Below are 26075 nucleotides of genomic sequence, written 5' to 3'. Positions count from 1 at the left end.
GAAGAAACGCATTGATGTCTAATTCACTTTGTATCGAATCATTGGAAATGTACAAATTGCATTATTCTTTGGCAAAGTCTTCAAAAAGGTGGTTTGTTGGCACAGAGAAGTCGGGGAGCCGAGCTCTTAGTCTGTGACATCACAGGAAACCAAACAACCGTTCAGCATTAATGAGAATACGTTCAGAGCTACAGTCGAAGGAGGATATTAGATTTTTATAACCTATTTCTTTTTTATGTGAAACAACTTATTTGAAAGTGAAGCTCGGATATTTAAACAGGTCACAAAGAGAGTTTGGTTTCTTTTTCTGTGTCTCTGTCTTCAGATGGCGTACCGCAGGGATGTCGGCTTTTATCACCAGGTATCTGCTCTTCTCCATATCCTCCCCACAGTCATCTCGGTTTTCATCTCTAGGCCTCTGCGGTGCTGACTGTAGGAATCCAATGAGATTCTCTCCGTTAACTCATGCCATCAACGGTTGCATTTCAAACCCGAATCCTGCTGAGCCAATGAAAATTGAGCACGGAACGGTATTTTAGTGAAACAAAGTTTTCACAGTCGTGTACTTCAGTGACTGAATGGTGGTACTGAAAAATCTCCTTTTATGAAATCACTGACATGCACATAGTGTGGCAGCTCTAAATAGCTGTTTTAAAACCTCACTGTGAAAGTGTCTGTCTATACAGTACATTAAGGCTGAAATCATTTCCATTACTGTGAGTTCATGGGTCCCAGTCGGAGTGATCCGTTAACTCTGCACATTATTGTGAAACACTGAACATGCTGAGCGTGCGGTAGCATTTGGCAGATTCCGCTGCTCATGAATTTTTGAATTTCATGAGACCTGAAGTCACAGACTCCCCTGGTAAAGTAGAAGTAGTGATGGTTTTTAATTACTCTCACTGGTGATAAAAGCGGAAACCTCTGAATTCAATCTGATGTAAAAATCAATGACACCTTTGACCTTAACTTTGGTAAGTCTCTTTAAGAAGTCGTGGCAAAATCAAGGTTTGATGTGGCTTTTGTAACATGTACATTATATATAATATAATCCATAGCCCATACAGTGGTTTAAACAGATAAAAATATACATGTTATCAGGTTCTCAATAGCATTTAAATTTGTGGTGGTGTCGGACCAGGTGGCAGGGGAGGTGTAAAAACATTTCTGTCCTCAAGGGGGGCATGATGGAAAATAATCAGGAACCACTGGTTTAAGCTAGTTCGTCAGCTGACATTAAGTCTGTTTATTTTAGTTTAGACCTGGTATTGGAGTTTTCTCCTATCTATTATTTACCATTTAACATAAATTGGAAAAGAACGTTTTTTGTTTTTTTTGTTTTAAGTGTTAGCTGGATTGTATTTTAATATGACCCGTATTATCTTTTATCTTTACGTTGGACTGTATAAATCTACATTTAGATTGAATGGAGCTTTATTTAAAAAAATATTTTCTCCTTGCTTTGCAACTTCTTTATAACAGCAGTGAACTCTTGGCTGATAACATTATGATCTCAATTTCTTCCTCTTATTTTTATACTTATTTTGGCTGAGATACTGCAGGGTGTTCTGTCTGGGAAATGATAATGGGAAACATAAAGTCAAACATGGACTAAAGCACAGAGTCTGTGTTGAGGCTGGATGTGAAATAACTTTTGTGTGTGTGTGTTTTTTTGTGGTTTCCTGAAACGTAGGCAGATGACAATTTAGTTGGTAACAATACAGTGTATGGCAGTGTGGAGTCTGAATGTGGATGAAAATACTATAGTGATAGTGAGGATACTGTGTTTGTCAGCACAAGTATTACACATTGATTTTTTAAATTTATGATACTGCATTTACAGTGTTTATGCTCCCTCTCCCTCTCCCTCCCCCTCTCTCTCGCTCTCACTCTCACTCTGTACGTATTGATGTGTGGGTTTTGAGTACATTTTCATTATCTCCAAACATCCACATGCATTTGGTATATTCAAAAGAACACTCTCGCGAGATTTTTATCTCCTATACTGTCTGTGTCAGCGTTTCAATTCCATTACTTTTACTTCTGTGTAAGTATTTCTGTCCAATCTCATCTCGTCCCCACCAACTGTGTGTAATTTTTCTGACAAGAATTTGGAGAATGGGGGATGAAAAAGAGCCTCAGTTAAAACAGGGCTTATCTACATTAGAATAGACTGTGTGTGATTTTATATTTGATGTGGATTTGCCAATGTGTATACCCCACTGGCTCCATCTGTAGCCCATGTGGGTCTGACATGTACGTGTACAGTACAGTACTGTACAGTACAGTACTGTAATACTACCTGAGGGTAATTGTGTTTTACTTTGTCATCTTTTATGGACATATTTTATTAAATATCCAATCCATTAACACATCAATCATTGAGCATCGATACATCGATTAAGTATTTTACAAACTAACCTAGTTGTAATGGGAGTCAGATTCCTTTGTATACCAGTAGAGGGAGTCCTGTTATCTTCCTTATCTAATGTATGTAATGTAATTTATCGAATGTATTAATTGTTTTAAGAGTAGTAGCAGTAGTAGTAGTGCAGTATTCCTGGACATTATACTTCATATTTACCATTTTCCTCACCCTCTGTCAGGTTCTTGTTATTTCTGCTCAGACAGTAAAGTACGATGTGTCAACAAACCACCTTTGACGCCTCCTGTCATTTTCTGCCCTCTCTCGACTTGTCCACCAGCCAGTCCAGGGTTTTGACTACGCCAAGCAGCACCTGGGCCGTCAGGGAGGGGAGGAGGAGACGCTGCCTGTCAGCCAGGACACCTTGGTGATGTCCCTCAAATTAAGAGACACCCCGCTGTCACTGGAAAAGACCCTGCAACAAGATGGAACCGCACATAAGAAAAGCCTCAGCAGTGACAAGCAGAAGAGGTAATTATCGGCCCCGTGCTGTAGCCACTGTTGGCTAGAGAGATGACGTGGAGTTCTTATGTCTCCATGTTTTATCCAGTGCCAACAGTTTGCTGTGTGTTTTGTCAACACATACAGTTAAATAATCAGGATGATGTTGAGTTGAAATGTGCTGCAAAATGACTCATTTATGCTTAAGATAGTTATTTGAAAGCGCTCAGTGAAACAGATCTCAGATCAGTCCACCTTTAACTGCCAGGTCGACTGTTGTTTACTTCACTGACTCAAGTGTTTTGGCTACAGTCAAATCATTTTGATTGTCTTCTTTACAATCGTAATAAAAATCAACTGTTTTTAGCTCTATTTGACAACGTTAAGATAATTCTGGGCTCATCTTTTAATAATGTATATATATATATATTCATTATCTACATTTTATTCTTTGACACTTTCACTTTCAGTTTTTTTTTTGTTCAGGCTGTTAAACTCATGACTATTTAGATTTATGAACCACTTATAGTTATTTCCAGTGCCACAATTCCAGTTTTTTTAACCAACAGCATCATTTGAATCCCTCATTATAAGACTTTTAAACACAGAATATATTATTTTAAGGACATTTTTCCTAATTTGTCCCACACTTCCCATGCCGTAATGAGAGGAATTATAAACATGTAGTTATCGAAGAGTAGAAAACTGCGCTGCCGTGAGCAACAACTTTACACAGGTAACAGGTTTAAATGTTTCGCCTCTGGCTTTTCTCCTTTAAAACCAGTTTCGTTTTTTAACCATCTGTTGTGACATTTTAAAACTTTTAGTTTCGTTTAATCGTGCAGAACAGCTGTGCCGTGTGACCACGAAAAGCCTGAACATTATCCTGCTGGCTAACATTTTTATGGCTAAATATAAGAAACGAGAACTGTGTAGTCTACGTAAAAACATTTCCAACGCACTCAAAATCGCTTTTGAAAATTCTAAGAATAATTTTAGGAGGATTTTGTTAATCATCTGCACCAGGATTTTGATTTAATTCCAAATCCTGTTTTTTTTTCATCAGGATTTTGATTTAATTCCAAATCCTGGTGCAGATGTCTTTTTCCATGTTGGTATGTTAGAGGGAAACATGTTTCTTCCTCAACCAGATTATAAAGACGACATCGTCCCGGTTTACTCTGGAATATTCACTGGCACAAAGCAATCATCCAGATGGTAATATATTTGTTTTGAGAGTGTTTGTGTTATCCCAGGGATTTGGTGACTGCTGTCACAAAGCTCCTGGGTCCTGTAAAGAGTTGGAACAATAAAACACACACGTATCCCTGCAGCATTACTGTCTGTCATGGTTCTACACCGACGCTGAGAGACTTTCATTAACAGTGTCTGCTGTATGTTGAGGTGAAACCAACCGTCTCCATTATTTCACTGTCATTTGAGGCGTTGCTGAAATTAATTGCCGCTTTAAATCACGCTAAGTTATGAAATCCACTAAATGCAAAAGGGCGTCATTTTTCAGTGCTGTTCTAGATAATGAGATCCAGGGGAATTTATGTGACGAGTTATGGAGATCTGTAGAGTAAAGGTCCTGCAGTAACGGCTCTGGAGCCTCCGGATGCAGCAAAAGTGGTTCATGTAACTGTTGGCCGTAAAGATTTCCATGATTTTATGTGTCACTAATCATTCTTTTGCAATCTCAGAAATATAAACTTATTTATTTAAGGAAAATTAAAAATTGAGAAAATACTGTTTAAATTAATAAGAAGTGTTACTTTGCATAAAGGCCATTCAAGACAAAACATCCTTTAAACAATTTGCAAAGGATGTCAAGACAAAACATCCTTTAAAACTTTGCACAGGATGTCAAGACAAAACATCCTTTAAACAATTTAGTCAATAATATCAATACAGGTTTTTGTAAACTCACTTGTAGAAAACATTATCAACTAAACAGCATGTAAGTGTAACTACAAAAGAAAACAACATATATATATATATATACATATACATATATATATATATATATATAGACATATAGACATAGATATATAGATTGAATCCCAGTTAGGGCGGTGGGCTCACCACTCACAGGAAGTGACTCACAATGACATTTAAGGAAGCTGAAAATAATTCAAATTTTCATTGCTCTTCTACTGAATTGTTTCATGGTTGCAGTGGAGCTGTAGCCAATCCAAGCGGTCATTGAGAATGGGTGTTCCAGACAGTCTCTTACTCAGTGTAATACATGGGCCTGTTTAGTTGAACACGGTGCTAATAAACTCCCAGGAATTGAAGAAAGGCACTCAAGAAAGTCACATTCAACAGCTCTCAATGTCTTTTTTAAAAAAAGAAAATTTACCAAGCTGCTGCTGCTACTTAGTGAAGAGCATTTGTTTTTTTCTGCCTGTCACTGTCACAGATGACATGGTTTAACTGTACAAGAATGTGAGACATTTGGATTGACCAATGCTACGCGTACAACCTGACTAAGAAGTGACTTTGCTCAGTAGTTAAAGGCAGATTCAAAGCCTTTAACCTGGAATATGATATGAACCAAATGATATGAATACATTTGGTTTTAGCCTGTGCTGATCAACCAGTTCACAGCTCTGTGCACGTTTCAATGACGGGCTCAAGTAATGAGAATGAATGAATTTACTTTGAACGTGGCACAGAATCACTGACATTCATTTCTTTTCCCGACGTATTGGACACATGTTACACACATATTCACCGAGCCTGTTAAGGAGCGGCGACACTAAGTTGTTGAAATCTACGGAGACGCTGTTTCATTTCTGCACAGTACTTGTCTTTGTCAGGCCTCCCCGCAGCTCGCCTTAGAGACAACACAGAAGGGCAGCTACTGGTACACGTGGTCTGAGTACTGTTATCAGTTTTTAGCAGACTATTAGAGAAAAGGCCACGGTGCTTTGATGTCAATGTCAGCCTCCCAGTCCTCTGAACCGCTGCTTCATATCCACAGTTGCGAAAAGGACAAGGAACAAAAAAAAAAACATAAAAATGTATAGGAGACATTATAATTTCCCAGTTATGGAACAATTTTTATGAGACTATCCATTTGCCTAAAATTCCCTTTTGCTCTCTATATATTAACATTAAGCTGTTACACTAATTGGTTGAATTTATTTTGTAATTTTTTTTTGGCAGTTGTCTTCCTTTGGCTTCACTACTGCCACTTTCTGATTATGTTCTCTTCATCTCAATTATATTTAAAGGAAAAATAAGATTAAAAAAAGATGACCAACGTAGAGATGTTTCAGAAAGAACTTTAAATGTTTTTGTAATAGCTACCTCTTAGCCAAAAGCTAATCTTTTGGCTAACAGTTAGCATTGTGCTATATATCCTCTCCCTATACACTATAAACTGTCTCTGTACATTTTTTAAATTGATATGTTTTTGGCATTTAGCATTTACCGTATTTGCAGGAGCGCCACCCTCTGGTGAAATAATCCTCATGTGTGTATTTCATTGGGACAGAAAGGGGAGAAACCAGGTCATGTTGTTTTAAAAAAAAAAATATATATATCACTTACAGTAGAAGCCTGCAGCTATCTTTGGGCTAAACATTAGGATTTTTTTCTTTTTTTTTTTTCCTTGTGTAAAACTTTTTTTTTTAAAAATGACACCTTTCTCCAAATTCTTTGGATGTGTTCTGGATTTTTTTGGCAGTCAGGATGCTTTTGTTGATTTACTTCCATCTACTGGAAAAAAGAACAAATAGGAGCAGGTCAAACATTAGACATTTTGAATGACTTTAATCATTTATAACGCTAATTTATATAATCCTGGTCTAAGGGATTACTTATATTTCCAGGCTCATTGTTATTTTGCCAACTTTGTATTATCTTTGGCTAACATCTACATATTTCAGGCCCAACATAAAGAATTGTTTTGGCGCATTTGAAGTAGTTTATAAATGACCTCCTTAAATATATGACTGAACCTCATTTTTATAAATGATCTAAATTACCATATAATGTTTCACGGTCTCAGTGTTGAGGCGAGGTAGAGGAAAGTGATGCTGCTAAAGAGAGGAATGACATAACCTGGCCGTGTGCCCAGCCATCCCAGAGCTCACCGCCTTTCCTGTTGCTATGGTTACTTGCAGCAAGTTGCCGAGCGAGGATGGTTCCGTCATCAGCAACGAATCAGAGAAGCCCAATTCTGGCAGAGGATTGACGGCGCCAAAAGTCACAGCACAGCAGAAACTCACAAAGGAGGAGATGCGCAAGAGGGAAGGTGAGATGCAAAATATTAATTTTACATCTTCTTTGAAGGGAAGGTCAGGCGTGTCACCAACATTGGAAATCTGCTCACGGTGTCAGCCTGTGTGTCACCCACACAGGTAGGGAGAGAGAAACGTGGGGGAACTTTCTCTCTGTGTCTTTTGTTTGAGGTTCAAATCAGCAGAGTGAGAAAACACCTCATGAATATTCATCAGACACACGCACTGCTGATATGATGCAGTACAAACAGACTTGTTTAATCATGATTAATTGTGATAGTAGGTTATCATGACTAATTATGATTAATTGCAATAAATCAATGTATATTGCTGGAACAAATAACAGCAGGTAGATGTACAGTCCGTGTTTAATGCCCTTTTTTTTTCTTTCTGTGACTAATCAAAACAATGGGATAATTAATGGGAAAAAAATGTCAGAAGAAAATAAAAAGTAAAACATGGAAAGTGGTGGCTTGGTGGTTAAGGAAGCAGATTTGACGTAAGCTAGGTGTCTGAGCTAAAGTTAGAAATACCAAAAAAGATGCTGTTGGGTGTTCCTCCAGTGTGTGTAAATACTGTGGTCAACAATAAGTAGATGGACAGTGTAATGATTTTATACACAATACACCATGCGTTTGCCACATGGATTCTCACACCATCTGATACCAGTTCCATGTGTGGCCCGTTGTGTACAGTACGTTAATTAAATCACGTAATTAAATTCTCCCGTGATTGTGGGCATTGTGATTCCCTAATGGAAGGATTTGAATTATTCATCAGCTGAGTTGGTGGGATCTGGAGTTAAATCTAGTTTGTCTGGTGTCAGATATCGTGTCATAAAAGTGCAGAGTCAGCTCCTTCCATTTGTCACAGAGATACATTGCCGCAACTCCGGAAGCCAAAAACATCTTTGTGATCTATTGTGTCCGTCCACGACTTCATTTGCTGATGGAGGTGACGGATGTTTGATCTGCGGAGAGATAAAGTGATGAGAGTAAGATGGAGAGTTGTCCTAGTTTGACACCTCACTGTATGACAGTGAAATGACTGGAGGTATTTGTAGTCTTTGTTCGTGAACGCGGTCCCTCTTCTCTCTCTCTCTCTCTCTTTCTCTCTCTCTCTCTTTATTTTTTAGATCCATACGACACTTCCTCTGGCTCCCTGCAGCTCATTTCCATAAAGCCTGTGACCACTCAGCCAAGCTACTCCCACCATGCCTCATCTGACCGCAGCCAGGATTCCATCATAGTCAATGGAGAGGTGATGCAGCAGCGATGAACTCTTTCTAGACATTCATTACAAAGAGAAAAAAATCTTTTCACCTGTGTTGGACGAGGGAGATATTTTATATATTAATGTCTGTGCCTTGAGTCTTTATCAAAATGACATTGAAAACCATGCTACTCAGTGGCATTAATAACAACAATCCACTAGCACACCACAAAAAGGCTTGGTCACTTGTGTACTTGTACAATTTATACTTTCCTATATGCACAGATACATTTTCTTATTTATATTTACTACACTTGAAATAAATACATAAATAAATTCAGTAACTTACACCTACAGTAGCAGCTGTGAATGTCAATGATTCACTCCAGGAAAACAACTTCTTTTTTTCTTCAATGTTTCTGCCTTATCGTAAATTATCCACCAAAAATGTCTAGTGGATTTCTTCATCAACGATATCCCTTAGGGCTGTGGTGTTTAAGTAGTTGGTTGTAGTTTAATAACAGACAACTAAAGAACATAGTCCCAAAAAAGGTAGCAATTAAAATCACTCACACCTCTAAAATCCCCACAGAACTTTATTATTTTTCTTTAAAGATTAACCTAGAAAATGATAATAAATAATATATTTACAGATGATTAATTAGCTAAAAACACACTAGCAATAGATACTACAGAAAAATACAGCAACCATATTTAACAATATTAAATTAATTATTATAAAAACTAAATTGCTATCCGTTACTTTCTCTCAAGGGGGTTTATTAGAGTTTCTGTTCCGTCTTCTCTGACCTCTGGCATCAATAAGGTGATGTTGTTGGAAACAGGATTGTCAGAAAAAAGAACATTTGGTCCAAGAGAGACCAAGTTGCCCTTCTGTTTGCAGATGCGGCCAAAGTAAAAAAAAAAAATCCATTTTAAATTGTAGACCATTTATTTCAACACCTTGTAGCTAAAGGTGCATCATTTTCACATTAGTGTTTATAATAATACAACTGGGGATTCCCCTTGTTATGTAGCTCTTAGGAAAGGATTATTTTCCAAGGTAAAGTTGTCCAAGCCCAAGTATAAAATAACCATGGATCTAGAACAATTCTTCCATTGTGATCAGATAATGTAGTGACCAAACTTCACTCACCACAAAGAACCTTGAGCCTGTCTCACCCTGACCCCCCACGTGCTCATTTCATCCTCCCTGCAGGTGAACCTGGCTCTGAAGCAGAAGTCAGACATCGAGCACTACAGGAACAAGCTGAGACTGAAGGCTAAGAGAAAGGGTTATTATGACTTTCCCTCTACCAACGGTAGCAGCAGCAGCAGAGTGCCAGCACAAAGACAACGGCAGAGCCACGAGAGATCAGCTGTGGATCAGGGCAGACCACTGGAGCCCGAAGATGACCCAGGTTCCACTTATGTCAAGTCCCAAAGGAGGTGAGGAGGACAATGAGAGGAGAACGATGGGATTTGGCTTCAATATAGATTTCACTATAATAAGAAGTGAACTCACTGAGGGAAATCCCATAATGTACCACCATTTACTTACTCAGTGTGAAACCTGGGCCTGTTTAGTTGAGTTTACTTTGCTGATATACTCAGGAATTGGAGAAGAAACGCACTCAAACAGCTCTAAGTCTTTCTTTTTTTAAGTTAAGTTTTTACATCAGTTTGCTGCCACCTAGTGGAAGCCTCTTACATACAGTAGCTGTAAAATGAGTCAGAGGCAGCTAATTGGTTTATTATAAAGCGGTTTATTTCCAGCTAATTCAATCAGCAGTGTTGTCGACGCACGGTAAAACCCAACAACCCCTCGGAGCAGAACAAACCACACCAGCTCCAAAAATAAGTTGAAAAGTTGGGGAATTTCGCCTCTGCGTTTGGAGTAAGGTTAACGGATGCGGCCAGGCCAGCCCCGCCCCTCTGTAACCTTTTACCCTAGTCACCTACGCCTACGTCACACAATAACAACAATGGCGGACGCCTGGTTTACACAATTAGCGATTGAACGCGGAAGTTTCTTGCGCCGGCCGGGTCCGTGTAAAAAGACAAGGCCGCTCTCCATCCCGAGACTCCGTAGTCGTAGCAAACGTATAAATGTGGCTTAAATGTTAAAATGCTGCTGGTGTACGAGGAGTAGCTGAGCCTCAGTGTTTATACAACACCCAGGTGAGCATGATATGGACTTTAGCGTTTATTACCATGGAATGTACTGCTCGCTCTGAGCCTTCCCCTGGTTTAAGTAATCATTTTATATCATATTTGCTGATATGCATCTTGCCCTCTCTGCATTATTGTTTTGTTAGACTTTACTGATTCATATGTTTACGAAGACCGACCTCCCATTTTGTGTTTGGTGTAAGATTAGGACAGATTAATTCAAAAGATGAAACAACCTTTGGTCTTAACCTGACATTATTATGGTGATGTTGAGAGTGTGTGCACAGGCTTAATGGCAATAGAAAAATTGCGTCATCAGCCTTTATTGGTCCCATAAAATTATTGCTTTCACTCTATATATATTTTGGCTACCATGAGTCAGTACAGCCTGATTTAGAGGCTGCTGGCTTTTTCACTCATTGCTTTAATTCCAAGTTACCCCCGCTAATGCCACCATATTCATGTGTGCCAACTATGCGTTATAGATAGTCAATCTTTTTTTTCCTGGTAGATTGTTTTTTTTCTCTCTCAACACCCTTTCCTAAAATCTCATTGTTGTAATAACATGACGTAACATTATCTGCACACTGATTCAACTAAGTTACAAGAGATCCACTGTGATATTTTTTAAGCATGTCCTTTTGTTTCTTCCTTTTTCATGCCCTACACCACCTTCACCCACTTTTCCACCACTCCTGACTTTGTCATACCACAGGACAGTTTCTTTCTGAACATCCTGTCTTGTGTTTTTATTTACCTGTTGTATCGCACAGGACAGCTTCTTTCTTGTGTTTTTATTTACCTGTTGTATCATTGTTCTCACTCAGTCATGGTTAATTGTTTTTAAGGTTAACCAATAACAGTAGTCCTCATGAAAAGTTAATACTTTGATAATGTTATACATTATAGATGTAGAATGTCATCAAAGAGGACAGGATTAATAACAGCTTTTATCTTAGGACGAATTCATAGCTAACTGAAGCCTGATATAAAAACTTGGAAGATTTAATTAAATGTTAAGACTCAATCATCTGCGTGTAAATTCCTTGTGGCATAACGTGAAACCCACAACTTCACCTCAAGGGAAGTAAAAATATTATGATCATTATGTCTCCCTTATTACATCAGATCTTTAGTCTACCTTCCAGTCCCTTCTAACTGCAGGCACCACTAAATAAATAATGACATTTTTTGAATTTAATAACCACCTGAGGTGTAACTAACTCCACTTTTTGCTCTAATTGTCAGGCATTCCCAGGTAGGGCAGACGGCCTACCGCAGTCGACAGAGTCTGAGCAGTCCCAGTCCAGGAGGAACAGAGATGGACCTGCTGGTTATGAGGGAAAGACCCAGGAAAGGCATTCGTAACAGCGGCTACGATGTGAGTCATGTTTCATTATTCACTGGCCTCCACCAACACAGAGACATAAGGTCTTTCATTTTGAAAAAGAGAAGCAACCGCAGGCGCTCGATCGAGGAACGCTGCACTGATGCTATTTCTATTTTGTTTCTATTCTAAGTGAAATTGGGTCATTTAAGGTTTCCTGTGCCCAAAAGATTCTCAAGCAGTGGTTTTTACTCCAGCTACCTGTGAAATGTCCCTTGAAATGTATTTGATGTGTTAGAGAAGTTTGAGAAACAGCACGGAGGCTGCATGAAATTAAAGAGGTTCATGGCCACCGCATGGATTTATCATTTCATTCATTCATTCATTTCATTTTCATATTTATTATTTTTCATATATTTAACTGTGGAACTGTGGAAATTTGTCTTAAATGGAGCTATATCAATAATTTTAACAGTTTACCGTTTAAGTTTTTTTCTAAAAGATTAACATTTGCTTTGATTTCAAAGTGCTTCAATTTCGAGGGTTGAAAAACCTGATCATATAAAAATTTAACACAGCTGGCAAAGATAGAATGACAGACCTGTCCAAGCTATAGAAAACACCTGAGAGGCACTTTAATGCACTTGACCTGTTAAAATGAGACATCCTAGACATCTGTTGTCTTTTAAGACATATTCTTAAAATATGGGTATTGAGCTGTATCACGCAACCATGTCTTCACTAAAATGTATATAAATGTAATTATTAATTTGAATATAAATGGAAATACTTTAAATAAAACAAAGCAGGAGACTAAAGTTGATCGGTCACAAGTTGAAGGAAACTGCTGTGTTGGATGATTTGCCTATCAATCAAATATGATGACCAATCATATTCTTCCTCCTTTAATTTTTAGTCGAACTTGTTTGACTTGAAAACCTCAAACACAAAATCTATGTTTGACATTTTACAAAAACATTGTTTTTTATATATATTTTATTATCTTTATAATTATTACCTTCTCTGTGCTGTAGCCAAACTCTGATTAACGACTTGTTGGCTCTGTGATAAATGTAATACTAAAGGCCAAACCAGCTCCAGAGTCCACCCTCAGAACTTCTGGTCCGGCTGATTGCACTGGACTGTGGTGTAGCTGAAGACCCCTTCCCTGCAGACGTCTTGGTGGTTTCTCGTTGCACAGAGGCCTGATTTATGAGGTGCACCAGGCTAAGTCTCATGTGGCCACAGTCTGTACGCACAGGAAGTAGGGCAGCCTTTAGTTGTATCAAGTTATCACCCAATACAGAGACTGGATTAAAGAAGAGGGGGAAGAAAGAGAGGAAGAGAGTGAGGACTTTAAAAAAAAAGGAAAGAGAAGATAAAACATTGAAGTTAGTCATTCATAAATGTCACAGGCATAAAATAACTGCACACAAATGTAGTTTGGATTTTAAAAAACTACAGCTATAGTTTGTTTTTATAGCTTTTTTGTTTCTTTGCAACACACTATGTTGGACCAGTGGTTCTCAAACTATGGTACGTTGTGTTGAACCAGTGGTTCTCAAACTATGGTACGTTTACCGTTGGGGTACTCAGGGAAACCTAAACTTAATTGATTTGAAGTGTACGTTGTAGTATGTTTCGGTACGCAGGGAAACCTAATTGATTTGAAGTGTACGTTGTAGTACAGTACCATACTATTGTACTGTACAGTGTGTCTTTTGCAAACAAATAATCTGATATAGGGATGTCCTCCACGTTTTTTGTGACCTGGTGGTGGTGTTAATGTAGAGTAGTCCTCTGCTGGTGTATTTGTATGTTGGGAGAATGTTATTTGAATGGAGAGACAGATATTTTGGGACATTCTGTGTTCTGTGTAAAGCTTGAAAAACGCTGCCCTGAAGTGTTATGCCGCTGCCACTATGTTTCTAAATAGGTATTGATTTTTCTTTGTCCTCCTGGCCCACTATAACTTTTCATCACTCACTCTTCACTCCATAAAGCCATTGCCTCTCTACAGTGCCTGTACTTCACTCCTGCTGTAATTTAAAATATTGAGCCCCTTCTCACTGCCGTCCCGTTGTTTAAAACTTGACTTTACTTTAACCCCAACTTTAAACCACATCGCTGAGGTTTTGGCAAACATGGGTGAAAAAAAAAATCTCATGATTGTGTTTTAGACGGAGCCAGAGTTGATCGAGGAGACCAACGTGGACCGTCTAGTCGGGACGCGGGGATACCTGTATGGACGGGGGTTAAAAGGTCACTCTGAGACATCCACTCTGAGCTCACAGCCATCAATCGATGAAGTGCGACAGCAGATGCACCTGCTGCTGGAGGAGGCCTTCACTCTGGCCTCGGGAGGACAGTCCACCATTGGACGGCAGTCCCACCTCCATCAACCCTCTCCTGACCCCTACAGTCCAGCAGCCCCTTCTTTACCCTATGCAGAGGTGGTGACCAGTGCCCCCAGTACGATGGGCTGCGGGCAGGGGGGCCTGCAGTGGGTACCATCCTATGGTGCAGACCTATATCAGTGCAGCCTGCCGAAACCAGTAAGTCGGCTGAGGTGACACACACCGTCATTATGTCCATTTTCACTTTTTATTACAAATGTAGATGCCTGTGTTCCAATTTTAGTAACCTGATGTTAAGCATCTAACAGACTGGTGTGTTTACTATGTTTGTTATGTTAAGTTTTCCTACAATTAAATTGTTTTAAAATCACTATATAATCAATATATTGTCGTGCCTATAATATTGCAGTATATCGCAATATATCGTATCGTTGCCTGTGTATCGTGATACGTATTGTATTGACAGATTATTCAGAATAATATTATTGCTCTATGGAGTTTTGTTGGGAAATGTTTCATAATTAGTCCCTATGAGAATACAGTTTTCTGGTGAAGAACAATTTGCTTTTTGTACATAGTGTTGTTATTGGCAAATCACACCAAAAAATTGCTATTGGTTCATGGTGCATTTTAATGTTAGTCATACTGGTGTTGATATCCAATCTAAAAAGCCCCAAAATACTCCCGCATAAACTTTTAACCCTACAATCCCTGAAATCTGTATGGTCCTACAGTGGAGCATCTTTTTTTTTACACTGTCCAGTTTTGGACAACCCCCCAGACTGAGACAGTCTGGGGTGTTGGACAACTGGTACGTTCTGCTGCCATAAACCATCAGCTGCACCGTGTCATGTTCTTCTGCAGGCCTTGATTGTTGTTTTCTTATCAGCTTGAACCAGCCTCACTGTTCTGACACGGACTAAAATCTTAGCTCTGTCTTATTTGTTCTTCGGAAACCGTGGAGATGGTTGTTCGGGAAAGTCCCAATCCAACCTACAGTTCTCAGGTTAATGTGTTAAATTTCAGCAGGTTAACCTGACCATGATTACCTGCCGATTTTCCATGTCGTTACTGGCCAGTAAATGGCTGATTAGATCTTTTGCAGTATTGAGCAGTTCAACAAGGGTACCTAATGAAGTGGCCGTTCATTGTCGTTCCCCCTATTGAGAATTACAATAGTGTGTTTGTGTGTGTGTGTGTTACCTTAAATGCCTTTCACTCTATTTTTCAGGCCTTTCGCTTCACCCAGCTTCCCGAGATGGCTTCTCCTCCACCGTTACCGCCTCGAACTGAGCCTCCTCCTGGGAAATCCGTCAGACGGTGAGGCAGAATAAGATGTACAGACTAATATACACACACTCACACAGATACACACACACACACACGGACAGACACAATCATATGCTGTGTGTAGCCTTTTCAAATCCCATCAGATATTCTGCACTTACCCACATTCAAATTAATATTCACGGTTTCACAAGGTAATGTTCTGCGGCCGGGCTCATATTAGGGCTTTGTATAAATTTTAATATTGAACTAGTGCATTGAGAGATGCCAAGAATGTCAATGAGATACTCGCTGTAACACATGGAGCCTGTCTGCCATCTAGCGGGATTGATGCGGTATTACACCAGCTCTTCCCGTGTGTGCGTTGTGTGTGTGTGTGTTTCCATTTCTCAGTTCCACTTCTGACCTGGGGCCAAAAGGACGGAGCTCAGAGAAATCCGTCAGGGAAATGCAGAGTCACCATGACACCAACCCGTACGGGCCGAACAGCAGAGCAGTACTTCCATCTATCTCTGCAGACCAGCCTCTGTCCAACTACTCAGGTAAACAGGAGAGTGAGACACTGGCTGTTTGCTACACTTCTCATTGAGCAAAATGTATGATATAATAAATATTTAAAAATAAAAATAACCACCTAGAATATTATTTTTTTACTAAATGTTTTATTTAAGAATCAAAACCATTGAAATGACTTCACTGATGGGTATAAAAGGAGCTTCCATCAGAGGCTCAGTCTTTGAAAGTAATGAGAGACTTTTAATTCTTCATTCTCACTTGGCCACAGGTGTGAATATGAGTGTGAATGGTTGTGTGGCCCTTTGACAAACTGAAGACCTGTCCAGGGTGACCTCTGCCCTCACCGGATGACTGCAGAGACGCCAACCGCGACCCTGAAAAGGATTAAGTAACAAACATTTTGACTGTGTGTTTTTTCAGGAAATCCAATAACAGCTGTCTACGCCATCCCAGCCTCCAGGTCTGGTTACTCAGAATACTTTCTTTCCTCCCCTCCCACCTCCTACCACAGTCCCTCTTGGATGTCCTATCCACCAGAGCCTGAGGATGTGCCACCCCAGTGGGCAGACTCTGTAAGAAAGCTTTTTGGCAAACTGGTCAGATGTTGGTCGTTCAGTGTCAGAAACAATGTTTCTTTTTTACTGTGTAAATTTCTATGATTTTTAACCCAGTAATTGATGCAAGTCTGTGATCAGTAGACTTTTTAAGGTTCTATTTGAGCCCCAGGACAAAGCTTATGAGCTTATTTAAGCTCATCTTCATTTATAAAAATAAAGTAAAAATACAATACTGTATATTTACATTTTGATTACAGGGGATAGCTGTAGATTAATCAAGATGGGTCATGATTTAAATTAAGCATGATTAATGTTGAGATGTTATTTTTAAGCCGCAGGGTTAATATAACAAAATTGTGTGCAAGTAAGTATGTGTATATTGAATGTGTATTAAAGCAAAGATAAGTGTATGCATGGTAGAATCATTATGCATACAGAGCACATCATTCTGCCCCTACGATAGAATCAGATAAAAACATAGTTTTTATCTGATTAATCAGAAATTAATTAACAAGCTAACTTTAAAGCCTTTGTAGTCATGTGAAGTTTAAGTTCATGTTAAAACTGTCTTGTTATCTCTTTATATCCACTGGCAATTATGCAACGTTTAGGGTTTGTAATATTCAAGTTTCAATGGAGTAAAAACATCAAGAAATCAAAGAGATTCAATCTGGTTGCCAACTGGTGGCTCTCAGCCCAGAAATAGCCCATTGCCTATCATTTCTGAGCTCCCAAATCATTTTTGAAATGTACAGTTTGTTGTGTCGTCTATGGAAAATACTGGGACAGAACACACTCATTCACCGTGTACGCCTGATAGTAAACGTGCTTTTTTGTTTTCCAGTTGCCCCTGCCAGGTTACGTAGAGGCTTTTCCTCACCCCCGCTACCCACAGAGCAGCCCCACCAGGCTGCCTCTGGAATATAAGCAGTCGCTGGAGCAGCCCTCCCTCACCCCGAGCACATCATCCCAGCAAAACCTGCCGCAGGTGGTGAAGGACATTGACAGCATTCCCCTCAGCAGCCTCTCCACCTCTGCACTCGTGCAGGCTATCAGACAGGAGGTGGCCAAACTGGCCAAAAAACAGAATGAAATGTTTGAGTTTTAGTGTCTCCTCCAGAGGAAGTACTCATCTGGACTTACTTTTTGACATTTGTACTGAACCTCTCTACCCCCTGGTTCACCTCTTTGAATATTTGATTGGTGTTTCTAAGCTTCTGTTTAAAGGAACCCTCTTTTTTTTTTCAGACGAAACTAAACAAATATCTTCTATGAACAATGTCCCGGAGGACGGCTCTACTTTGATGACAGGAGTTCAACAAACCAGTAGTTTTCAAATGATCTTCTTCATCCACAAAAATAATGTTTTTACTGGTATAATGTAGACCCACGATTGCCCTGTGACCCTCTTTTTGGTTGTGACCCGTCATTTGAGAACCACTGACATAAGCAGATATAAAAATAATAATTTTCCCCCTTCAAATTTTTGTGAAAGTGCGTCAGTTTGGGATGGAGAAAGTGTAACAATACTGTCTGTACTGAGGGAACCAAATGTTTCCTGTCAGATATTTAGTATAAGCCACAGTGTATATATACAGTGTAAGGACATCATGTATCTTCATCTCATTTTATATAGAGTATTACAGTTTATACCAAATCAAGCTACTGCGTCATTTTTCAACAGGAATTCTGTTGTATTTTTTACAGTTATTATAAAACAATGTATTATTATTATTTTGTTAGTTAATAGCTACATATCTTATGCATTTTATTTACTAAAACTTATTTACACTGTAGTATTTTTTTAAATACCTTAAACCCACTTTAGGTTTATTAGTTTTTCTGAGTTGAAGCAATTAAAAATTAAATCTAAAAGAATGTTAGTGAAGAAGGGAGAATAAAAACGAATGTTTTTGCTTTCATGTGCAGGACAAATTTGAGTTTCTTGTTAACATTTCACCTCCTCTAAAAGACATACTGTAGGTAGTTCTGAGTCACTCAAGGAGGACTGTGATCGTATAACATACAGAAATGTTAAAAGTGTTATTTTGAATTAACCACAGCTGGGGTTTTCCTGTGAACCCACTACTGGCTCTCTTCATTACTATTACAAATGTAAAGTAACATGGGCTCGTTCCAAATGATTCAACTCTGTTTATATTGTAACAAGATAAATGGTTATAGTTTAAAAATCTCCTTTACGATCACATCACAAAATTTTAATACAGGGGTCAAAAAGTTCTAAGAAACTCAAGTAAGTCCTAAAAATGAGTGTTTTCATGTTTTGATTGTATGCACCTAAAGTACAGAAGACTGTTTAAGACAGGCAACCGCTGGTATAAATGTACCGTGAACGCTGTCTTAATTCATGTTTATGTTGTCTTCAAGAAAAATATCTTTGGCTTCCACTCACCTTAAATTTAATGCTCAGTCGAGTCCAATATCTATAATCCAGTTTGCTGCTGCTAGCAGAGCCACTGTTTGTCGGCGTTGGTTTTGCTGCGCCGGAAGGCATCGTAATGTAGCTAATGAAAGCGTTGGCGAATTCAAACATCCAGTTCAAGCTGATGTTTGCGTTAACAAGATGTATTGCATTAGTGCTGCTGTGTTTTACAGTGAGTGGGTAAAACATTATGGATTTGCCTGCCTAGACATTTGTGTTAAAAAATCTTTGAGAAACAGTGTTCAAAGTACACAGAAATCGTTCTGTTTTTACTGTTCAAAAATAGGTCTGTGTATGAGAAATGTATGGCATTCTTAAAGACAGTTGTGGTTTTTACAAATATTTACCACAAATGTAGTTTGTGGTAAATCTTTGTAAAGATTCAGGCCAATAAATTGTTGTCTATCGACTTAAGAGGTAATAGAGATCTGGAGCACCATGCTTTTATTTTGAAAAATTACCGATTCTTATTTACACCCGTCTGTGCTGATTGGCACGTGTCAAGACGTTTGTTTTGTTCGTGTGATCTGGCCTCTAACACTTTCCATTTTAAAAATGACCTAAAATGTAAAAGCCTGCAGTTTTTCCCCCCCACATTTTTTCTGTGTAAGCCGTTTGTTGCACCAAAACAAGCTTACGAAGTAGGAGGCGTTTGGTGTCACTGCCTTTGGACAAGTTCAAAACACCGGTTGATAAGTCGTTGTGGTGAGTTATTATTTTTCTTTTTTTTATATATATATATATATTATTTCGTTGACTTGCTTTGTCACTCTTTTCAAAAAAAAAAACTTTTTAGGTCATATTTTTCACGCTACCGTACGCTAATGAGCTACTGTTAATGGATAAATGTGGGTCGGGGGTTAAAACTGGACCCTAAATGGGTTTCACTTTTCTACCAATTATGATCCACAGTCATAAATCAGTGCTTCTCTGACCTTTGACATCGTGTACATTCTCAAAATATTCTAGCAGAGACAGGACACACCCTACGTTGAAGGAATTTATTTTTTGGGGCGTGGGTACAGTAAAAGGGATAATTATTTTCACTGTGCAACTCGGGCTTTCAGCAGGTTACGATCGGATCATTTAGCTATACTGGTGCTTTGGATAAAAAAGTGGAAAACTACGACTAAAGTACTGCTGAGTGCATGTAGACCTTTACTTTTTTTTCCCATAATAATATAATTTATTTTAGTGTTTGGGCAGATGTCAGTTTGGTGGAAATGCCTTGTTGCTTTTAAACAGGACATACTGTATTTGGCCTTTTTTATTTTTCCTCAAATGATTGTTCTTTTCTACTCATGACTGTCAGGGTGGATGAAAACACCAAACATTTGTTCTAAACTCAACACTTTGTTGTCGCCTGTTTTTCCCCCCCAAATTCTTCAAACCGTAATTTACAGGAGTGCTTGATGTTATGAAATTGTGCTAAAAATATAAACATTTTTGTGCATAACAGAGGCAGACGTCTGGATAGGATATTTATTCAAATAAGTTGAGTTTTGATGTTGATGTTTGAAGTCAAATATGGCGTGAATAGATTTTAAACATCAGCCTCTCTTTGTCTTCCTGTTCATTTTGATTTTTGTCTGCTTGATCTGAATAAGTATATTCTGTGTTTCTCTGAGAATGATCTGATGGAAATACCAGGAGACACGAGGAAAAGAAATATAAGCCTATATACAATTAAAATTAAATAAAACATTTTATTATAGGAAATGAGCAGATGTGTGTCTTTAATACTTTTACCAACATTTTCATCTCCCTCTTAATTTCCTGTATTTTTCCTACACTGTTACTGCTACTTCCCCCATTTCCTGATTGAATTTCACAAGTAAAAGCCCGGATTCCCTTTTGTTATAGTCTTTGGTCCAGAATCACTAATTAATTTTTTAAAAAATTCTTTAACAGCACATTAGATCCAGTGTTTCATGATGTTCTCTTTCTGTTGTCAAACAGACTTCGGAGGAGCATCTGCTTTTGGGCGTGAACCACCTTTGATTGACATCGTGACCAGGCAGTAGGAGCACAGCGGCAGGTCAACCCACAGTTTGGACAAACCCACACTTCAAGATGGCTTCTTACAGCAGGTCAGAGTTTCTACTTGTTTGTTGTAAAAACTAATGATGATTAATGTATCTGGTCGAGAAACGGTTCTTGTTTGAAATGACTCACATAAACTTAAAGTGTCCTGTATTACTGGGATGTTGTGTTTTTGTAGCAGTGACAAAGACTTTTCTGTCTGTTTTCCTATCAAATAACTTTGTCCTGGCAGTTGGAGGTTAGATAACTGTGGGCCAGGACATTGACTGAATGACGCAAGCCCAATTATTCTGGGTCACTGCTTTTCGATCCAGGTCAATGGCGGATTTGTTTGCCATCTGTCATTGTTCAATTATTGCTGAATGCTGCATCACCTGATGTTAGGCAGTCAATTTCAATCTTGCTGTTGACTCTACCAAGACAAACCAAGACAAACCAACAGAAGCGTACAAGAAACACAAATAGCACACGGGTGAGATTATTAATCAAACATGACTGAGGTTCATGAGGGACAACAGGAAGTGACAAAAGAGACACCTGCTGTGATGTAGGCTTGGACTGAGACTCGTGCACTGCTTAAAAAGTATGATCCTAAAATTGCAGAATGTAGAGCACTTAGATTTATGCTGAAGGAGACAAAGATGAATAGGATTTGGATCATAGCGTTAGCTTCAGTCGATGAGAGGGGAAATAGGGTGAGAAAAGAATTAAAGTGGTTTTTGATGTATGCCTTCCTTAAGAGCAGTGGTGAGGTGTATCAATCAGTACACGCAGTAGTCGTACGTTTAAGGCCATAAAAATATTAGAAACTTTTCATATTTCTTGCTGATTACTTTTCTTTTGCTGCTGTTTTTCTCATTGGTGCTGTTGTGCTCTTCTCATTAATTATCTATTGACAGTTGGATCCTCTCAGCCAAACAGTACTGATTCTCTTGTCTTTTTTTAGCAATTTCTTAACATTTTTCATAATCAGAAAAACATCCTCCAACCCAGTCTCTAGGCGGCGGAGCATCTTTGGCTGCCGATGTTCCCCTGACAGTGATGTATGTGCTGTGCCCTGCAACAATAACATCATTGGCTGCAAATTAATAAGTGTATGGGAAACTGATAAATCCAGAAATTCTTTACTTATTTTTTTTAAATAGTCAGCCTGCTTATGCACTTCAGAATAACTTTCTTTTTTAAATAAATGTTCAATTAAAATCATGGAATAGTGGAGAGATTCCCAGACACCTGTAAAATCACATCCTCTCTTACGTTGTCTGCTTGTGCAGTACAGCTTTCTATCCACCAGGGTTCAGCCTAGAGCCATAGAAATAGTGCTCCAGGTTCAGAATACGTTTCGGTCATTTCTTATGTGACATTTATGTGCAAATAGTGGTTTCAGATGGAGATTAAAAGACGACCTGCTTAATTCTGCACGAACAAATAATCAACTGTTAAAAATCATTATTTTAGAGTTGAAGGCTCAGGATTAACATATGAGTAATGTGTCTTTCCAAAGATGTTAAATATAATAGCAAATCGTCTCCCTGAAATACAACCTACAGTAAGCTACATTGCAAAATCATGCTTAAGAAGTTTTGGAAGAAAACAGTCTGTCATTGACTTGTAAAAAAATAAAAGGGAAAAGACATTGTTCTGAAAAGTGCAGTAAAATGGTCTCTTTAAAGTTTAAATATAGCCCATGTGTCAGTGGTACATCCAAATATTGGTACCCACAGCTAGCTTTTGAAGAAAATTGTTTTTTTTATTTTATTTTTTGCACATACTATTTGATGTCAGAGCCCCCCCATTCCCCCCGACGCCACCAGCACCCTTCAAAAAAAGTCTAAATTTGAACCTTTTTGTTTTTTTACCAAAGAACAGGTGTCCAAACTAAAAACAGAGCAGAGTAACGAAAAAAGGAAAAAAATGTTAAGGAGAGGACACTAAAGGCAGAGGTCACGGATAAAACACAGCAGAAAATGGTGTAGAACTTTCTCCTAGATAATCAGGACAGGTACCAACCAATGTAGGCTGAAGACACACAGGGGAGACAAACACAAAGTAAACCAGAAAGTAAGACAAGGGACGATACACAGGGGAAGAAAGTGCAAGGTCAACCAGGGTGATATATTTATGAGTGTCCATCGACTTTTTTTTAGTAATCATGAAGTTACAACTTCTAATGTAATTCCAAGATACATTGTGTAGGCTTTAGCAACATCTAGTGGTGAAATTCACATTAAATTGGTCCGTCACACACAAACACATAAATGTACAATTTGGAATAATGACGCTTCTCTACATTTCCTCTAAACCTCTGTCTTAATAGAAATTTCATCAAGGTGGCATTTTGAAATGTATGATAATTTTTCTGTTTGATCAATAGCACCACACCTTTATAAAAACATTATTATTGTTGTTATTATTATTATTATTATGGTCAACTACAGAACTGCTGCTACTCGAGCATTTCCTACGGTGTGCACCAAATACAGTACCTCTTTGACTTTTTAAGTATCACAATATTTCCAAAATAAAGACAGAATTGCTAAGACCTAGAGAAGACACTGCTTTAGACAAAGATGTGCCACAAGAAAATGTCACTTGTCTTTTTAAGCTCCTCTGGTTCACACTAGCAGCAGAAAAGCTGCAGCTGTGCCTCTTCTTGTGAATCAAGTCTGATTTTTTTCTTTTTTTTGTCAGGTTTCTTAGCAACGCCCGAGTCTGAATTTAGTTTGGCAGTGATGTGGATTGATTTTCACATGATGGAAATGTCACTTAGAAGTGTCACAGTGTGTGTATGTGTGTGGGTGTGGGGGGGTTCTTTTCTTATATTTCTCTGGGTTCGCTTTCTTTAAAACCCCTTTTGCCCTCCACTGTGGTAACTGTTTCACCTGTGTGCTGATGTCAGCATGGAGGGCTGTACTATAATTACACCCAGTCTGTACTGCAGATAATGAACCTTCAGAGTTAGAGAAGAACTTGTGACAGCTTCCAAATTAGGCTTTTGCTTCCTACATGATAACAGAGTGAGAGAGAGAGAGGGGGAGAGGGGGAGAAAGAGGGACGGTGTAATCAAAAATGTGTGAGCTGTTTAACAAGTGGTGGACAAGCTGTTTGGATCAAGGGCATCAAACACAGGTGTAGTTGAAGCAGCTCAACTTTTAAACAATCTTCACCATGGTAACAGATAACAAGAATGAAAAACTGTTTATTCATTCAAGTATAATTTTTGTTGTTGTCATTTTTATCCTCAAACACACAGCAGGATTATATCTTCGAGGGGACACGGAGGGGAGGGGGGGGACACAATAAAAAATTTACTTCACGTTTACTTTGTTCAAACAGAATCCAGTCATAACTGTTTACTTTCCTCATTCGAAGATAACCTGAAAATATTTCAAAATACCATTTCATCCAGACTCCGATATTAAGAGACTAAAGTCTAAAAGATGTTTTATTCTTAAAAGTTTAACTAACCTCCTACTTGTGCTACTGATCCGCAGTAATGCCCCCTACTGGCCAACTGGTCTTTGGCACAAACAACGTTACTATACGTTGCCCTACTGTACTGATGAAACATAGTGATCCTCTGACTCTGAAGCTCGATCAGTTCCTTTCTGTTTTGACATCTTCTTCTTTTTCTGGGTTTGTAACCATTTGGCTGGCCTGTAGACAAAACAGTTACAAATAAGAAAATTAAATGCATTTGAAAATAAATAACTGTAATTAGTGTCTGTGCTTGTAGTTAAGATTAGGCCCACATCTGTGGATGGCAGACCTGTTGAGGTTTCATCTTGGATATAAACATAGAACTAAATTGGAGGCTCTCCTGTGGTCAGTGGCCGACTGGGTTCCTCCCTCGTATCATGGTGATTAAATTACAACTCTGCCGTAATAATTTGAAACATCTGGAAAGGTTTTGATGGAACGCGTGAAGCTGGCGAAGCTCAGTCCTCTTAGAAGAACACCTGTCTTCAGGGAAATTAACGAATGTAACTCTAAGCAGAATTCCTTCTTCCTGAAAGCTTTTCTGCTGATTTTTATTTTGCTGACCCCGGCTGGCAGATCTTTTTTCCTCACTCTCTCTGTTGTCCTTTCCATTCTTCACTTCAGTAGATTAATTGCTCGGTGATACTACATGTCTCAGATTAATTGCTCGGTGATACTACATGTTAAAGAGTGCGGCGAGTTTCCCTCACCAGCTGTTTGAAAAGCGTCAAGTCAGCAGGTTTTTACTCCTCACTTGCCACCTCTTAAGCACTCCCTCTTTCATTACCCAGTCCTCCTCCCCCTTTCATATATTCTCCCCTTTTTCATCTGCTGCTTTCTTTGCAGATTTTTCCAGCTGGTGCTGTCATGACTCAGCTGGATGTTTTGTTGTTGTTGTGGTTGATGTTGTTTATTTCATAATTCTTTGGATGATGCGTTATGAAAAAATAAAAGGGTGAGGAATTTTGGTTCTATATGTTTCAGAGTAACGTTCGATCTTCAACACTGCGTTGTTTCTTTCCCTTCTGCCCTGATTCATTCTGGCTGTTTCTCAATCTGGAACACTGTTACCATGCAATTACTGTTCCTCCAATGCTGAAGGAGAAATATGCTTCTAATATGTTCTCTCATTACCTGTGCATAATTAGTCAGTGGCTGAGGTAGAGCTGTGGTCTTGACTAATAACGTCTATTTTCACAAATCACTCGCTGAAGTCCTCATGACACAAGGAGAGATGAATGAATGAATTCATTTGGCAGAAGCTCTGGTTAATGTGGCGTCACTCACCTGGGTTTGATGTGGGACGTCACTAACTGTCCTCACGGAGTGAATCACATGTTGGCTCATTTATTTCTTGGATAATTCATTCTTGACTTTGTTTACTGAAAGACAGTATGAACCAGGACCAACTCAGGACTCAATCCAATCTGGCAATAAATTACAGAATGGCTCTGTCAAATACTAAAGATTAAAGCATTTTTCTTCATACGTTTATCCCTGTGCTGCGATTTCTACACTTACAAACACTCAATAAACAAAAGGCCAGAGTTTAAAAAGAATTAACT

General features: G+C 38.7%; 1 protein-coding gene across 5 annotated transcripts in view; it reads left to right on the top strand.

The window, feature by feature from the left end:
- The window catches only part of kiaa1549lb (KIAA1549-like b), a 71381-nt gene extending 46218 nt beyond the window's left edge, over positions 1-25163 (top strand). For 2 of the 5 annotated variants that reach the window (XM_008310608.3, XM_025055672.1), the window contains exons 12-22: positions 326-361; positions 2706-2896; positions 7000-7130; positions 8252-8376; positions 9548-9777; positions 11749-11881; positions 14008-14382; positions 15416-15504; positions 15865-16013; positions 16408-16559; positions 17389-17652. In XM_008310608.3, the coding sequence (XP_008308830.1) occupies positions 326-361; positions 2706-2896; positions 7000-7130; positions 8252-8376; positions 9548-9777; positions 11749-11881; positions 14008-14382; positions 15416-15504; positions 15865-16013; positions 16408-16559; positions 17389-17652 (1875 nt within the window). Of the gene's footprint in view, positions 1-325; positions 362-2705; positions 2897-6999; positions 7131-8251; positions 8377-9547; positions 9778-11748; positions 11882-14007; positions 14383-15415; positions 15505-15864; positions 16014-16407; positions 16560-17388; positions 20700-20946 lie in introns of those variants that run through there. The other 3 variants (XR_003049733.1, XM_025055670.1, XM_025055671.1) reach the window with 3 other exon arrangements.
- The last annotated feature ends 912 nt before the right edge of the window (positions 25164-26075 follow it).

Source organism: Cynoglossus semilaevis, chromosome 5, assembly GCF_000523025.1.
Source record: "Cynoglossus semilaevis isolate Cse_v1.0 chromosome 5, Cse_v1.0, whole genome shotgun sequence".
NCBI lineage: Eukaryota > Metazoa > Chordata > Actinopteri > Pleuronectiformes > Cynoglossidae > Cynoglossus > Cynoglossus semilaevis.
This window is presented reverse-complemented; position numbering and strand designations above follow the sequence as displayed.